The following is a 17,384-nucleotide window of genomic DNA, read 5'->3' on the forward strand; positions in this document are numbered from 1 at the left end:
TTGATTGTGTCTTCCTCATTCCATATTATTGCTAGATTCTTTTTATATGCAGAATATGGGATTTATAGGATCATAGAACTGGAAGGAAATGAGATATCACCTCATTCCTTCCTACCCTGCCCCCTGCTCACATTTTATAGATGAGGAGACAGTCTGGAGAGATAAGGTGACTGGCTCAGTGCCACCCAGGGATTGAGCTATTAAAGCTGAGCCAAAATTCCCAACCACACTTAAGCTGTGGCCTAAGTTTCTACAAAAGGGTAAGTTCTTCTTAGCCCTCCTGCATTTCATCAGGGAGGAAACATGGTACAATGAATAGTGTGCAAGGTTACATCCGTTGGTCTCCTCCCTCACTGCCTGTCTCACTGAGGATTAGTCATTTAGCCTCTCTTAGTCTGTTTTTTATTTGTAAAATGAGGCAGTGGGACTAGATGATGACAGCTCTAAAAGTAGGAGCCAAAAATAATCCTCTTTCTTCAGATTCTCATTTCTATATTGAACTGGATAAATTAAGGGTTGAAAAGTAATAAGAAAAAAAATCAAGACAAGGAAGCAGTTTTGAAAATTGCATGAAATTGAATGTAATACTTATGAACTCTCTTCTTTTTCATATTCTTATCTGAAATACCTTTGGGGAGAATCTTAAGTCTATGGCTTTAAACTTCATGACACTAAGTTATTCCTAGTGTTTTAATTTTTAATGGATCTTACTAATAAACTTTGATTTATTTGGATGTTTTGCTATTTTTCCTGACTTAAATTCATCTTAAAGTTTACTCAAATTTTTGCCGGGTATTTTTTATAAAAGATCATCCTAGCAATATCAAATAGCAGTACTAAAGCAATATAAAAAGTTCTTTATTCACGTAAAGATAATTTAAACTGTATTATTGTTAAGCTACCAGTAGCTCACATGAATCAATACTTTTTCTATTTAGTGTTAAATTAAACCACATGAACAATAATACAACCTTTTAAAAAAAATTTTTTTTTTCAATTTCATTTTATAAAGTGCTTTCATTTTTCTCATTTAATTCCAAGAGCAGCCCCATGAGGTAGCCAAAAGTAGTATTGTCTCCATTTAATAGTGACCAGCCTGAGTGACAGAAAAGTTGCCCTGAGTCACCTAGGTTTCAGAGCTGGGGGTAGAACTATATCTTTTTTTCTTTAATTCACTTTTATTTTTATTATACAGACAAGAGGTAGAGAAGATATTTAAATCTCAAGTGAACATTAATGCTTAGAAACCTTTCAAAAGAGGCAAGAGAAATGTTGAATGGGTTCCTAGTGGCCACTGTTGCATTAAAGTCAGCCTAAGAAATTAACAACACACTGCATTTGGACTCTTCATTAAACTAAGGAATTTAATAAAAGAGAGAATCCAGGATGACTTTCTTCCTATATTTATTCAGATCACAGGTTTTGCTAGATAAGGGTTTCTTTTGGAAGGCAACTGAATTCAGTGCTACTTAGTATTAAAAATGCTTCCATATGCATTTGGGAGATCATTTGCTAAATTCTGTTAGTAGATCTTCTCTAATTTCAGCTGAGGGTATATGTGGAAATCAGGAATTTTGAAGAAACAATGAATTTGGATAGTATACAAATGGTATGTGTTCTTAAAAATATTAGTTTAATTAGTTTTAAAATAATAGTTCAAAATAAGTGGCTTAAAATCTGAATTTTCACACTCATATTTTAAGAAAAACCTTGGGAAAAGTTGGATTTTACAGATTTTGGTTTTGTGGCTAATGTAGAGCTTTCTGACTTAGATGATATATGGCATTCCTGAGGATTATGACTGTTTATTGCTGCCATTCAGATGGAACTGACTCTTACCTAAAAATACTGCTTTCATAGTTTCAACCTATGTTTAATATTTGAAATAATATCTTTTCCCAAATGAAGAAATAGATTTTTCCTTATGAAAACAAAAAATTGAAGATATTATTTCATAGTTTCAAAATAGCTTCTGTTAACTATTTGGTAAAATAAAACCTTCCTTTAAAGCTACATAAATGTCTTATATCATCTAGCAAGAGATTGCTTAGTTTTTATTATGTCTTATCACAGGCGTTTCAGACTATTTGTCAGTAATTACTGGCAAAACCATTAATGTGAATTTTGTGGGTTCATTTGTTAGAATTTTATTTAATCCTCAGTGTTTTTATTATTACTATACTTAATGTACCAATATGTGATTTGTTTTAAATTGGAAATTATAGATTTTAGTAGTTTGAAGAGGATTGACAAATGTAAAAATTAGAAGGTTTTTCTTTTAAGAAGCAAACAGCTCATTTTGAATTTGATTTTTAAAAAAAGTTTGACCTAAAGAATTTTTAAAGTTGTTATCTAAAAAAATTAATTGTTGGAATGAAGGATTTTCATAATTTCCAAACGATACTTTTAAAGAAATGTTAAATAAAAATATCTAAATGACAGGTCCTGTCATATAATTTATGGAGAAGGAAGAATAAATTTACTTGAATAAAAAGCAGAAGTGAGATAAATGCTTTGAGAAGCTAGCTTAGCTCTTTCTCTCACACAGTTAATTAATAAGTAGGAAATAATGTAATTTATTTTAGAAGGTTTTTTAAATTGTTATTCAATTAAAAGTACTTAAGAGTTTTAACAGAAAACTTTTAGCAACTAAAAATGTATCCCTGTTTCCCACAAGAGAGTATTTGATTTAGTAAATGCAGTTTTCTGTTCACACACAAGAGATCTAAAATGGTAGTGGGTAGATCCATTTGATCTTTCCACTGTAGCCATTTGGGTTTTGTCTTTGTTCTAGTGAAAATAACTAAATACACAATTGCTTTGTTTTTAAAACTCAACTATAAGACTAAACAGCATCCCAGGGAAAAAACTTTTTTTTTTTTTTTTTAAATAATCAATAGGAAAGTATTTTCCCCAGTTATTATTTATAAAGTGCATGATAAAGAAAGTAGCATGCAAATTACCTTAAAATTAGGGCGTAACTTTTGGAATGAAAGTCTTTATTCATTGGATGCTGTTGCAGACCAATTTTAGGTGTTCCTTTGACTAAATTTTTTAATAAGAGGTTAATGCTGAAGCCTCCAAATACATATATTTTAGGCTTTTTTTTTTTTTTTTTTTTTAATCTGATCCAGTTAATTGTGGCAGTGGAAATATTTGCTGGCATTCATAATGTAAGTGAACAGTCCATTTGATGAATTCAATTCACTTTAGTCCAGTGTACAACATGATTAAATAAATAATGTTTTTAAGTACATAGAAAAATGTTAATACCTTTCCATTAGTTCTCTTTCGCAACTAAAATCAACTGTTTTAGGGACTTGGGGCAGTGTAGAGTAATATCTTATATTAGACATTTTTAGTTAAACATAGACGTTCATGTACATATTTCCTGCTGCTAGTCTTTTGTCATTTTGTTTGTTGCACAGAAATGACATTTTTTGAATTAAGAAAAATTTCTATGAGAAGATCCATTCCTAAATTGTAAAAATTATGGACCACTCATAGCTTAGTAGTAACTTTTTAGTTATAAGATGTATCCATTAAATTAAAAACAAATATTTATAATACAGAATGTGTAATTAAAATAATTTCCCTACTTTTTCCTACTCAGTATTTGATTGGTAAACATCTTCCTTCCTGAAAATTATGAGCATTGACTTGCTCTAGACTTTTATTTGGCAGAATTAGGTCAGGTGACAGTATGAGGGAAAGAGAATGGATATAAGTATACTTTGTTTAAATCCATGCTGGCTTTTCAGGGTATTTTCTTGTTTTGACTAACTTTAGGAAATATGTGCTCTGATCACAATATGAGAAAGTGCCTGACATGCCATTTGAACATATAGTTATGTATTTCTATATTTGATTAAACTCTCTTTTACCCCCTTCTAGAAATATTAAAAGTTTGACAGATATTCAGATAGTACAGATTGCTTGCGGTTACTATCATTCCCTTGCACTCTCAAAAGGTAAGTTTCTTTTTGTTGTTGTTGTTATTTGTTTTATCATTATTCTTATTTTATAGTTGCAGGGAATAAATGTACTGAGGCATTATTTGATAAATCTTGTGGGTAGCTTATTTGTTCTGAGAAAAACTCATTCTTAAGACCAAGGCGCTTCCCACTGATGTAACATTAGAACTTTGTCATCAATACTTTGCCTGCTTTGGTTTTTCTCTTAGTCCTTGCTTTTTTAGGGACAACATTTTTGGAAAAGTCAGAGCATATTTTGCCATGTGGATCTCATTTTTATTACAGATATCCACAAATGAGGGCAGATGTTATATGACCTGATATTCCCCTTTAAGGCGGTTTTTGACATACTTTTTTTTGACTGAGCTGGAAACAATGAAGAGAAAATTTGAATGTCTTTCCTTCATGAAATATCAATCTAATGAAACTGATAGTATCATAATGACCTTTTGGTGATGTGCCATTTCAGTCACATTCTTCATCTTGCCAATTATAAATTTATTAACTCTTCAGGGTCTATGTGTTAAATTCATCAAACTTCCATATTTAAAGGCAACACAGGGTCTGTGTTTCACATCAGTATAATAATGTGGTGAACACTGGCAGAAGACCCATCTGTTTAATCTATGGATTATTTCTTTGATGTTCCAAAACAGCTTAAATCCAAAAGCTTGTGACTGACTGACTGTCAGATTTTTAAACAGTTGTTTCTTCAAGGAATGCATCACTAAAGATAATGCTTCCCAGGTAATCAAAATTATATACCACTTCTATTCATTAAGAAGATAGGTGTCACACATCTGTCTGGGTTGAACAAGAGAAAAAATTCTATCATTTTTGGTATTGCTAAACAGACTGAATCAAACTACAACTTTGTCCAACTGAGTTAACAGTTGGTTTTACCCAATTTTGATTATTAGCACAGAGAAAAATCGCTTCATTTTTGCTGTCAGATTGAGCTACTCTTACATAAAGACACTATTAAATATTATCACTATTAAACTAGGATTTTGGTCTTGGAGGGCAACATAAAGATATTTGGAAAAGAGAAAATAAATGATAGTGGAAGGTCATCTTATTTGATCACATTGGCCCATTAAATATATTTGAGATCTCTCATGCATCTATCACTCTTGACATTAATTCATTGTGGAGTGAATGAGTGATGTTTATGAAGACATACAAACAGTCTAATGTAAGTTTTTCTATGTACACATTCATTAAAATCAACAATTAAATATATAAAATTATGCATTTTCCTGGCCTTCCAGTGCAATGTAGTTTCGTCATTCTTTAGGCTGACCTATATTTTACATTCATTTTTTTCCTCTTATAATAGAATTTTGTCATAACATCTCTTTGTGAAAATTGAGTAATCACAGAGATCAGCAAACTTATTCTGTAAAGAACTGGTAAATATTTTAGACTTTGCAAATCAAGAGGCAAAATCAAGGATAACATGTAGATATCTGTATAACAAGGTTGAAAACATTTCTAAAAATATTTATTGACTCAATTGAAATTCATTGATGACAGTAATTATAATGTTTTTGTATGTACATGTCACACAAGTCTACTAAAGAGAAGAATAGAATTCTCTTTGGGGAAAATAACATTTTGCTTAACTGGGGTTCAGAATTAAAATCCCCTATGGTCAAAATTGATTGTAAATGTTCATTAGTTAATGCAGATCTGAAATGAGATGTTATGGAATGAGAAACACCATCTACATTCTATTTTGTAATCATGTAACTGCCTTGTGATCTCATAGCCGCTATAGAGAATATGGAAATGACTATTCCCATACAATTTTAAAAATATGAAAACCATGTGGACTGAGCAGAAAGAGGCAACAAACTGAATGTGGTCCATGGGCCATCATTGACTGATCCTAAACTAGCGTATCATGTCATCATAGGAAATGACATGACAATGACAACATGATTTGTTGTTTAGGATTACTGTATAAAGTGATTCATACATTCACACCTCCTATATCAATGTTTTTCTTTTTTAAGAACCAAACTCATTATAATTTCTTAACATGTCTATACAACTATTTGTTCCTTAAAAAATTTAATTTATCTAGAAATTTTCTTCTATCTCTGCTTGAAGGAATTTAACTATTCTAGAATGGATTACTGAAATTCCCAATTACTAACTTGGTTTTTTTAAGATTCTCATTCTACTTAATAGTTCCATTTTGCGGGAAAAGAGAAGTGCAACGAGTTAAGACTTTTCTTATTTCTCTGCTGTGTTTCTTCAGTATTGGTTTAGACATAAATGGAGAGAAGAGTACTTGCTGTGTGTTTATTTTTTATCATCTATTAGAAGTTAGAGTTTGGGCACCCACCTATCATTAATTACTCTTACTTACATAGCATTTTAAGATTTCCTGAATGTTTACTCTTGAGTTAGATAATGTAGGGATTATTGTTTTAGTATTATAAGCTAAGAAAAAAAGCAGTGTGGCCTAATGGAAAGAGGGGTGGGTTTGGCGGCAGGAGCTGTGGTGTCACCTGCTGCTCTGGGCAGGTGATGGATCTCAAAGTTACCTTCTTGTTTTAAATTTATGAGTCTAGGATAGCCAAATCCTGGCAGCGGGCAGAGCTGGAACTCAGCGTCTTTTCACTGTGTTATCTTGCCAGGCCTCGAGATCTAGACTGTCTTTTTTTAGAACAAATTCAGAGTCAGGTAGCTTACTATGAGTAGAATTAATCTAGCCACCTTGAAAATGTTGGACTTAATAAAAAAAAAAAATTTTTTTTAAGTCAAAAAAAAAAAAAGAAAATGTTGGACTTATTTAGAACATGTTTTTTTGAGAGAAGGAAAAAAATCTATTGGGGTGGGGGGAGGGAGGAGAACGCATCTACACAAGATAACCAAATTGAATTATCTGACCAAAATAGGTGATGAATTAAAACCAACTTATAGTTAAAATCATAGAAAGGTATTTGCCAACATTATGAAGGTATTAATTTTTGATCCCTGTAGAATAAAATACACTTGACACTTGCTGCTAAAGTAAATGATTTGTGATATATATCTACTTAGAGCATGATTGCATCTAAAAGGAGCAACTGTGAAGGGAGGGAGGAGGGGATGTTAAATTGGTGAAACCTCTAAACTAAAGATTTGTTTTGTTGTCTTTAAAAGAAACAATAGTGTCCTGTAGAAGTCCTTTTAGTTTGACTTTAATGGATATGAAATATACAAAATTAGCACACTAACCTAGTTTTTTTTTTTTTTATTAAATATTAAAAAGTTTTTAATGAGCAATCTGGACATCTCCTTATAATTATCTTTAGATTTTTAATTTTGTAGCCAATATAATCAGAGGATGCTTTGATTCATGATGGTATCCCTTTCTGCAGAGTTGCATTGTTTGGATGGTGTGCTTCCTAGCACCATCATCTACAGGAAAGCATCTGAAATTTTGTATTAGGAGTGTTTCTTTTTTGTCCTTTCCCAGCAACTAAGGGTAAATAAAAAAAATTCTCAACCATACTTTGTAACTTGTTAGGGTAGCACCAAAACAGCACATCTAACCAGATAACTAAACAGTCACCATCTTATGTTTCCTTTTGAATTTTAAGTGTGATTAGGACTAAATCAATAGAGTAATAATCAGTGCAACTCCTCCTGTGTATTTAGTTTCATTCAGTTCAACAGACATTTCCCTAATATATGCCAGATGCTGAGACACAAGGACAAAGATTGAAGTATTCCCTGCACTCCGAGAGCTTATACTTTATAAAAGATGAGAAGGAACGATTTGTTGATTGACGAAACTTTAAATAAAATTTTTTTTGATATAATTCATACAAATTTAAACTTTTATTTTTCTTTTACAGGAAGTGAAGTTTTTTCCTGGGGACAGAATAAGCATGGCCAGTTGGGTTTAGGCTTTGAGTTGAAAAGGCAGAGTTCCCCACAGTTGATCAAGTCCTTGCTTGGAATCCCTTTTACTCAAGTGGCCGCAGGCGGAGCCCACAGTTTTGTTCTCACTCTTTCTGGAGCTATCTTTGGATGGGGACGGAACAAGTTTGGTCAGCTGGGTCTTAATGATGAAAATGGTAGGTTCCCATGTTTTCCTTCTACCTTGAAGACATGCTTAGTGAAAGAATACAAACCTCTGAGTCAATCTTTCTAGTCTATTCTGTAAGATCACATACCTGCCAGAAGTCATGATATGACAGTATAGAGAACACTGAGTTGTGACAATCACAGAGCTGAAGTTCTCATCTCACCTTTGCTCCTCGTGAATGTGGCTATTAAGGAAATGCCAATTGCTCATCTGAGGCTGGTTTTGAACTCAGGTCCTCAAGGCTACATGGCCAGCACTCTATCCACTGTACCATTTGGCTGCCGCTGTTCATGAGTTTTGATGGTCATCTGACAAGGTGGCATTTGGATTGTTGATCACCAGCAATACTTGGTATCAGTAAGCCACTAATTAAGTAAATGGACACTTTGTGGGACAAAGTGAAGTTTGTTAAAAGTGTATCTCCTGCAAAATAGTTGACATTTATTAGGCACAGAAGTGGCGCATTCTCAGAGTGCCGGGTTTAGAGTCTAGAAGAACCAGGGTTCAAATCTGACCTTGATCTTTCCTAACTGTGTGACCTAGGGCATATCACTTAGCTCCTGCCTTATTTTCCCATCTGTAAAATTGGGGTAATAATAGCATCTACTTGCCAACTAGGTGAGCCTAGGAAAATTACTTAATCTTTGTTCCCCTCAGTTTCCCCTCTTATAAAATGGGAATAATAATATTTACCTCTTAGGGTTGTTACGAGGATTAGATAAGAGAATAATTGTGAAGTGTTTACTAAGTACCATTCCTGGTACATAGCAAGTGCCATATAAATGTTAGCTATTATTGTTAATTCACTGTATGTTCCCATAAGAGTAAACAAGTAAAACAAATTTTTAAAAATCAAGTAAACAAATTAAACCTTAGTTTAATTTTTAAAATTAATAATTTTAACACATGATTAGATGTTTAACAATATATTGATTTTTTTATTTAAATTTTCAGATAGATTTGTTCCTAATTTGCTGAAGTCACTAAGATCACAGAAAATAGTTTATATTTGTTGTGGAGAAGACCATACAGCAGCTCTTACTAAGGTATAAAACTTATAAAATTGTTGCATTCAATCTTATACTCTATGTAGTAATTATAAAATCAGGACACTTCTTGGACTTAATAGAAACTGTTTTCAGTGTCGTATTTATTAAAATGTGAATGTGGTGGTTGTTAATTGCTATCAGTAATGAAGCAGATTATTATATATGCTAGTTTTCAACAGTTGTCTTTATTCTCTTTCAGTTGGCAGAGTTTTGTGTTAAAAAAAGAAAAACTGATAGCATGACATTACATTGATATGTTCTGTTGATAATTTTATAACTTTTATGTTAAATATTGCTGAGACATAAACTTTTCAGTGTTAAGGCTTCCTTTCCAGTGCTTTGTGGCTTGCCATGCTGGATAGATTAACTCCAAATTATACTTTACAGCTGTGTATTGTTTTAATTTAGCATCCATTTGGCTTATAAATATTTTACACTAAGTAGCAGAGGAAACTGAAGCCCTCTATTATCCACAGGCCAAGTATTGTGCAAGCAGTTACAATATGAGCTTTCCTCACACAATCTTGCCAGTGGCTTCAACCCTGACCTGGAAGGAGCACCCTGTCTTAGGGTGAGTGCTAATTCAGTGTCAGTGCTGCTTGGTCTGATAGAGAGATCAGCAGTTAAGCACAAAGAAAAAATTGATGTGATCTCCCAAATCTTCTCAAGGTCACTATTGTAGTATTGTTTATGTCTGTAAGAGAATTGGCAAGGTCTTATATCTACCAGATTTGAAATCAGAGTGTTTATTTGTCTTTTTTTTTTTTTTTTCTTGCTCTCCATTGTAGGATAAACATGGTTAGGAAGATGAAGTGCTCATTAGAATTTGGAATTTCATATTCCCTCTTATTTGGAAGTGATTTGTGACTTTAAAAAATTGATTTACAATGAATAGTATTCTTAATCATTAACAAATATTTGTCGATCTAAGATGTCTAAAATACACAAAGCACCAATTGCAAATTAACTGCTATTAAACTACAAAATTTTATTTCTTAAGCTTTTGCTTGATTATAAACATTCATTCTCAGTAGGTTTTTATAAAACAAATCAGTCAAATAAAAATTTTGGCAATATCTGTTAGTTATCGGCAGAATTGGAAAATATGAGGATAATCAAGGTGTATTATTGTCATTCATGTAGAAATGCTAGCTGATGGCATATTTTTGCAGCTGAACGATATAAAGCTGTTACTGAGAGTGGTTCTAATCAAAAAAGCAAAATTGCTCAATTTGAATTTATAATTTTTGTGTACCATTTGTAATAATGTGGAATGAGAAGAAAATTATGACTTCATTTGCTTAGGTTTAAATTGAGAATGTAACTGTTTCCTTCTGATAGAATTTATAATAAATTATGATGAATAGGTTCTGAAAAATTTTTTCAGTGACATAAAAATAACATTTGCATAATTTGATGCATGTGCTCCTGGTGTTCTAATTTTAGAGATATATTTGTGTTGTGAAAATATAAAAGCTCTATTAGTTTAAGGTGTAGTAGACATATAATGAATTCTGTGTGTGTGTGTGTGTAATGATTATAGAAGAAAATGCCCAAAGAAAAATAAGGGTTTTCATCTTTTTTAGAAAATTATATTTTTCAGAATAATTTTGTAATTATATGAATAAACTAATAAAACAGCAGTAACTGTATGCTTGTACCACTAGCCTTCATTCCAAGACTGTAAGTAAATTATTATTATAAAATATTTGAAATTGATATCTTTGCATTATACTATCTTGTAGGGAAGACATAGGAAGGAAAAATTGAATTTCACTAAGGAAACTTATTTTTGCAAGGTATGGTCCTTGTGTAATGAATTGGGTACTCTGTATTTTTTCCAGGAAGGCGGGGTCTTTACATTCGGAGCTGGAGGCTATGGTCAGTTGGGGCATAACTCGACCAGTCATGAGATAAACCCCAGAAAAGTTTTTGAACTTATGGGAAGCATTGTCACACAGATTGCTTGTGGACGGTAAAGTACATTGGAGAACAGAATCCTGGTGTTTATACTCCTGCAGCATATTTCTCTTTTTTTCCTCCATCATCTTTGTATCCCAGTCTAAGACAAAAAAGTTTATTATGTGTATTATTTATGTAATATTAGAAATCTAGGAAGCTATGTGGCACAATGGATAGAGTGCATGCTCTGGATTCAGGAAGACCTAAGTTCAAATTCAGCCTCAGATACTTACTAGCTATGTGAATCTGAGCAAGTCACTTAACCCTGTTTGCCTTGGTTTTCATATCTGTAAAGTAAGTTAGATAAGGAAATGGCAAACCGCTCCACTATCTTTGCCAAGAAAACTCCAAATGGGGCCAAGAGTCTGATATGTCTGAAATGATTGGACAATAACAAAAATATTAAAATTAAATTTAAAATATATACTGCCTCATCAAGCAATTTTTTCAGTACTACTGTATCCTTACATTAATGGAAATTTGCCTTTTCTTTGAGGAAAAGCCCACTTGTAGACCACTTTACTAGTGAATGCTTCTTGTCCCCCTCTGCCTTCTCCCAGTTGTCAGGAGTGTGAATTCACAGATTATTTTCTCTAGCCCTTGAAAATGATTCTTGTCTCTGGGTCTCCAGCAAGGAACATAGTATTTGACATAGAATTGTCTATTTAATAAATGCTTGTGGTTGTTTGATTCACAATGCCTTAATCATTTTTCTTCCTTCAAACTTCATGATTCTGTTTATTTTACCCTCTCCTCATCGAGAAGTAATCACCTTTGATGTCACATAAGTCTTCCAGTTTCTTGAGTGACATTAGCATTCTGCTTTCAGTCTTTTTGGCTAAACCTTTTAAATTCTCCTTGGGTACATTAATATTCATGTCTAAAATCTTTAAACTGGGACTACGCCATTTTTTTCTAACAGCCTTTTCTACCCTATATTAGCCTTATGCTGTGGGAATAGCACCTTGATCCTCTTTGTCCCCTGGGAGAGAAATCTTATCAGAGGGTCTGAACTGGCTTCTACTTACAATCTACTTTTACTTCTAATCTTCTATCCTTCAACTTGACCCACACCTTCACTTAAGAGAAGTCAATTTGCCTTTCTTATGACATTTAATCCTTTTGTCTTTTCTTCTTCCCCCAGTCCATCTCTTGAATTATAGCATATTTTATCTCCATCCCCAGCTTTAACTTCTTGGTCTATTTTAATGATTGTATTGGAAGAGAATTAGACTTTCTGTTTGATTCCATAGAGCAGAATCAGGAATAGCGGGTACAGGTTACTAATAGGCAAATTTAGTTTTATTGTCAGGACAACTTTTCTAATAGTTACAGCTGTCCCAAAGTGGAAAGAGTTATATCAGGAAGTGATGCATTCTTATTCATTGTTGGGTTTCAAGCAGAAGCTGGAGAGCTTCCTTAGTATGTTCTAGTAGGAATTTCTTTTGAAATTGTTTTTTGAGTTTAGGTTGAACTAAATGGCTAGTACAGTTTCCTCAGAACATAATTCCTGATATATCCTTAACCTAGAGTAATAATTCTGTCTTATGCCCCTACAAGTTCTTCCAAGCTGCTAAGCATCTCTGGTGAAAGTTACAATATTGAGTAATTTCACATGTACTGAATCACCTTTACTTTAGGGCTGTTTAGCCCTTCTATTATATTCTTACTTCTCAGCTTTGTGATTTACCACTACTGTTCCATGTTTTCCTCTTCAGATTCCCAAATGTTTAGTGGTTGTCCCTCCCCTCTCCCAATAACTTAAAGGAGATGATAACTTCCTGCTTCATTGAGAAGATTAAGACTCTCTGAAGATTTTTTTTTTTGGGGGGGGGGGTTGCTCTTGTCCTTGATTTCTCAAGATTATCAGTCTCAGAAGAAAAGTCAATCTTTCATCTTGTTGAGACAAATTTATTTTACCTTTTACCTTGATTCTCTCCTTACCTGCTGCCTCATGACAATAGTCATCCTCTCCTCCACATTTTTTTTTTTTTTTTTTATGGTATCCATAATATCACCAATATGAGCTCTCTCAAGCTCCTTGCAACCCATCCACACTTTCTCATTTTGTGTGTTTCTTGTTCATTTTTTGTAAATCCTCCAGGGAGGAATTTACCTAGTATACAGGAAAGCTTTCTCAACGTCTTCTACTCTTCCCTGGATGCCAATACTTTACTTGGGCTCCATATCTGTAATTTTGTGGTTATGTTGTATGGCTGGTCCACTTCCCCCTCAGATTGTAAATTTTCTGGGTGTCTTTTATGCAGTTTTGCTTGGACACACGTGCCTATCACACATCTGGTGAAATGTGTCCACATGCTTAAAAGTACCCATATGTTTTCCCTGTTGCCTTTATAGTTCAGTCAGCACTTGTTTGATTAAGAGCCTATTTCTTTGCTTTGCCAAGCACTGGGTTATGTGCTGAGATGTTAACATTCTGTGATTCAGTCATAAAATGACCCTGAAAGAATTCTGGTACTAAATAGATTGGAGGTGGGGGGGGAGTGGCTATTGAAACAGGTTGAGTATCATACAGTTTCACAAATTCAATTTAACTACTATTATTTGATAATAAATGTAGCTCATTATCAATTTATGTTGCTTGTCTAAGATCTTTGTAGTGATTTCAGCTCCTTGGGGCCCTGTTCATTTTTGCCTTTCTTTGTGTCTTGGTGCTTAGTAAGCACTTAGTAAATGCTTTTTGATTATTGGCCAACTTCAAGCCATAGAAGAGACACTCTTCATCTATTTGGTTTTTGTATGTAGATTATGCCGGTCTCTTTTGAGTTGTCATGAATCTAATTTAAGGTGGTCCTATAATATTTTGTGGTTTGATGCAGTTAGCCCAATATGCTCCTCAATTTGGACACTTCTCAGGGTATCTTGTATAACAGTGATAAGCATATTTTTAGCAAATATGTGTCTCCTTTTTCCTATGTTTTCCTTGACATCGATAAGAAGATGAATGAATCTTGGTTATTTCTCTGGTCGTATCTATCAAGGAATCATGCTTAGTTATAATGTACACATGAAGGAGCCTTCATTGGTTAAGAATCTTTAAAGCTGTGTTTTGTTCTATAAAATCTAATATATTCATTTCAACATCCATTTAATGCCATCTGTGTGCAATGGACAGTGGGTAGAGTGTAAGGTTCCTTGGGAGGAGGGCAATTTTGCTTTTGTATCCTCAGCATTTAGCAGAGTGCGTTTCTCATGGTGATTGTTATTTGTCCTTTGCTTTTAGTGCCAGGGGTGTCTTGAGTGATATCTTGAATGGTGAGTGAATTGGATTTAAGGGAGACAGAGTTGTATCAAGTTATCAGCCTCATTCATTCTTCTTGGGTCATCAAAGTCTAGTGGCAGGACAAAAATCAAGGTGCCTGATGATAGCCCTCAATGTAGTGGTTGACCTTGACATCTTGGCTGTCTAACCAAATTCTAGGTGCTATGGGGTGCTTGCTTCAGCCACGTTCATGGCCATTGAAACAAATTGTTCTGATCCACACATTCCACTGGGAGAAGTCATCATATGTTCTTAAAGTATTCATCAGTGAGTTTGAGATCTTTTGGTTACCCTCAGCCTTGTTTAGTCTTCCTAGATAGTTTGCTGAGTTTTGGTTGCTACAGCTTTTTCGAGCCACAGGTGAAAGCTGGGTGATTTAATTGGATATCAGAGGTAGATGATCCCCTCTGAAAAGGATTTAGCAAGCTCTCTCACAAAAGTGCTGCTAGTCCTCCAGAACACCCTATGTATCCCAACTGGTAAGGAGTTTATAAATGCTTATTGATCAACTTTAGGGTCTTACACTGAACATACAAAGATGACAACAAAAAAACTTTTACCTTAAAGATATTTACATTCTACATCTAGTGGGATCTTGTATTCTTTATACGTTTCAATAAGCTATATAACTGTGAAAATGTACCCTGATTGCAATCATTGAAAGATGCCTTCTAAAGAACTTCTTAACCTGTTTGGTGCCTTAATCAGTATAACTTTTTTTGTTTTTTAACTATTGCATCCTCCAGAAAAAATTATTTAGAGGGTAATATATTAAATCTATATATTTTTTCCTGTATCTTTTTGCCCTAGGCAGCACACTTCTGCTTTTGTTCCTTCGTCAGGAAGAATTTATTCTTTTGGGCTTGGTGGCAATGGGCAACTTGGAACTGGTTCAACAAGCAATAGAAAAAGCCCTTTCACTGTGAAAGGAAATTGGTTCCCTTACAGTGGGAAATGTCTACCAGAAAGTGGTAAGTGTGTCATTATGAAATTAGGTCATTAATTTGAGAATAGATACTACACAGTGCTTTTTTGTCTTTTATGTCTTAGACCTGCTTTTATCATTTCAAAATTGTTTCTCATTCTTTTTTCCATGTCTCTGAATCTCTTTGAATGAAATTTTCTTTCAGTTATGTTACTTGAAGCCAAATATGAAAATGTGGTAGATTGTCTCCTGAGATGAAACTTGGTAACCTTTAAAGGGAATCATAATTTTCTCTTTTTTGAGGCAAGATTTAAATTGCTATATTTGTGAAGTAGTCTTAATGACCTTCATCCAAAGTAATTCTTATATTATAAGGGTGTTTTTTTTTTTTTTTAGGTAAATAGTATCAAAGGTTCCTTGAATAGGTAAATTTTATTCTTTTGACATATCAAAGGCTGCTATTTTGCTTATACTTTCTCTCTAACAAATGTAAAGATGGTTACATGCTGTTTTTTATTTTAATGGTATTAGTCTTCCTTATTCATTATGAAATAAGGCGGCAGCTATTAGCCTAACTGGCTTTGCTGCAGTTTCTCTATAATTCAGTTGGAACAGCATGGTTACAATAAATAATCATATTGATCTTCCCTGAAAGCAATATATCTTGGAATTCTTGAGGTAATATTGTAATATCTATTCCACTGCAGAATGAACAACCAGGCCAGCTATGCATTGTGTAGGATAGGAATGCATTGTATGGGATGGGGATGGATGCAGACATCAGTTAGTGGGCTGGACAAAGCTGTGTTGTAAGAGTTTCAGCAGGTGAGAATGCTAAGCCAAGAGAAAAAGCAGAAGCATCAGGAAAACATGCTGAGCCAAACACAAAGTGAGAACAAGTTAGAATTCACTGACCTGCCAGGAAAACTAAGGCAGTTTGGCAGATGTTGTACCATTTACTAGGATAAGTTCCCAGTGGCTCTATGATTTGGGTGGAAAAAGTCATATCCTCAACAAATTAAAGGATCAAGAAAGAAATTACCATTGTACCTATGGGTAAAGAAAGAATTCAGGGCCAGACAAGGGTTAGAGAGGATCCCAGAAGAATAACTGGACCCTTCTGGTTAATTAAAATTCGCACAAACAAAACCATGCCATCTAAAATTAGAAAGGAAATTGTAAATTGGGAAACAATCCTTGAACTAAGTTTTTGTGAAGTCTGAAGTTAAAAAACTAGATCAGGGATTTTGATTTTTATAGTAAAGATATTTGATCCTGTTTTAATGCATCCAAAATAAAATTTGTGGAATCAAGTAATTGGCTATTAAAATTTAGTATTAGCCATTTAGCATTACATTTAGTAATAAATCCGTTCCATTCTGTAATATTGAAATCAGTCTTTCAGTGATTGAGCCCATTATATTCAACATTCAACTCTAAAAATTAATTTTAAAAACTTACCTTTGGTTGTACAGTACAGCTAACAGTATTTACATTGCAGGCAATTCCTTGAAAAACAGTACTTTATAAACATTTATTTTGTTATTCCCTTTGAGAAATCCTGATTAATGATATACAAAAACTTAGTGTATGTTTGGTGGGGGGCAGGGAGTGATCAGGAGACGCGGATTTTGGCCTTTGCTATATCACTGACTCATTGAGTGAGTTACTTAGCTTTTCTCTTTTCTCCTGTCTGTGAAAATGGGATTAAAAAGACTCAGGCTATTTGGCTAGCTCACTTGGTTGATGTAAAGATTAAATAAATTAACTAATATATCAGTACTTTAAAGGTACAAAATATTATACAAGTTGAATTTGCTGATTACAATTCACTCAGTGAATTCCCATCTACATGTAATGTAATTGTGATATAAATTTATGTTCATGATGTTGTAAATTATTATTGCAGAGCTTTAAACTAGTCATGAGGGTAAAGTCTCGGGACCCAGTAGTTGACATTGTTGATTCTACCCCAGTCTTTTTCTGCAATATGAAAAGAATCCATAACTTTTTATGGCAATGATAAAATTTGGAGATAAAGTAACAGATGAATAATTGCTAGACAGACTTAACTTTTTCTCTAGAATTCTCCATTTATCCTTTT

At 33.5% G+C, this 17,384-nt stretch overlaps 1 protein-coding gene across 4 annotated transcripts in view; it reads left to right on the forward strand.

Moving 5' to 3' along the window:
* HERC4 (HECT and RLD domain containing E3 ubiquitin protein ligase 4) overlaps positions 1-17,384 on the forward strand; it is an 85,179-nt gene that overhangs the window by 31,771 nt on the left and 36,024 nt on the right. For all 4 annotated transcript variants that reach the window (XR_004232591.1, XM_031956885.1, XM_031956886.1 and 1 more), the window contains exons 4-8: positions 3,895-3,971; positions 7,829-8,050; positions 9,016-9,107; positions 10,955-11,085; positions 15,166-15,326. Coding sequence is in view for 3 of the 4 variants with exons in the window: in XM_031956885.1 (XP_031812745.1) it covers positions 3,895-3,971; positions 7,829-8,050; positions 9,016-9,107; positions 10,955-11,085; positions 15,166-15,326 (683 nt within the window). In the remaining variant the exon portion in view is untranslated. The remainder of the gene's footprint in view (positions 1-3,894; positions 3,972-7,828; positions 8,051-9,015; positions 9,108-10,954; positions 11,086-15,165; positions 15,327-17,384) is intronic.

This window comes from Sarcophilus harrisii, chromosome 2 (genome assembly GCF_902635505.1).
Source record: "Sarcophilus harrisii chromosome 2, mSarHar1.11, whole genome shotgun sequence".
NCBI classification, from domain to species: Eukaryota; Metazoa; Chordata; class Mammalia; order Dasyuromorphia; family Dasyuridae; genus Sarcophilus; species Sarcophilus harrisii.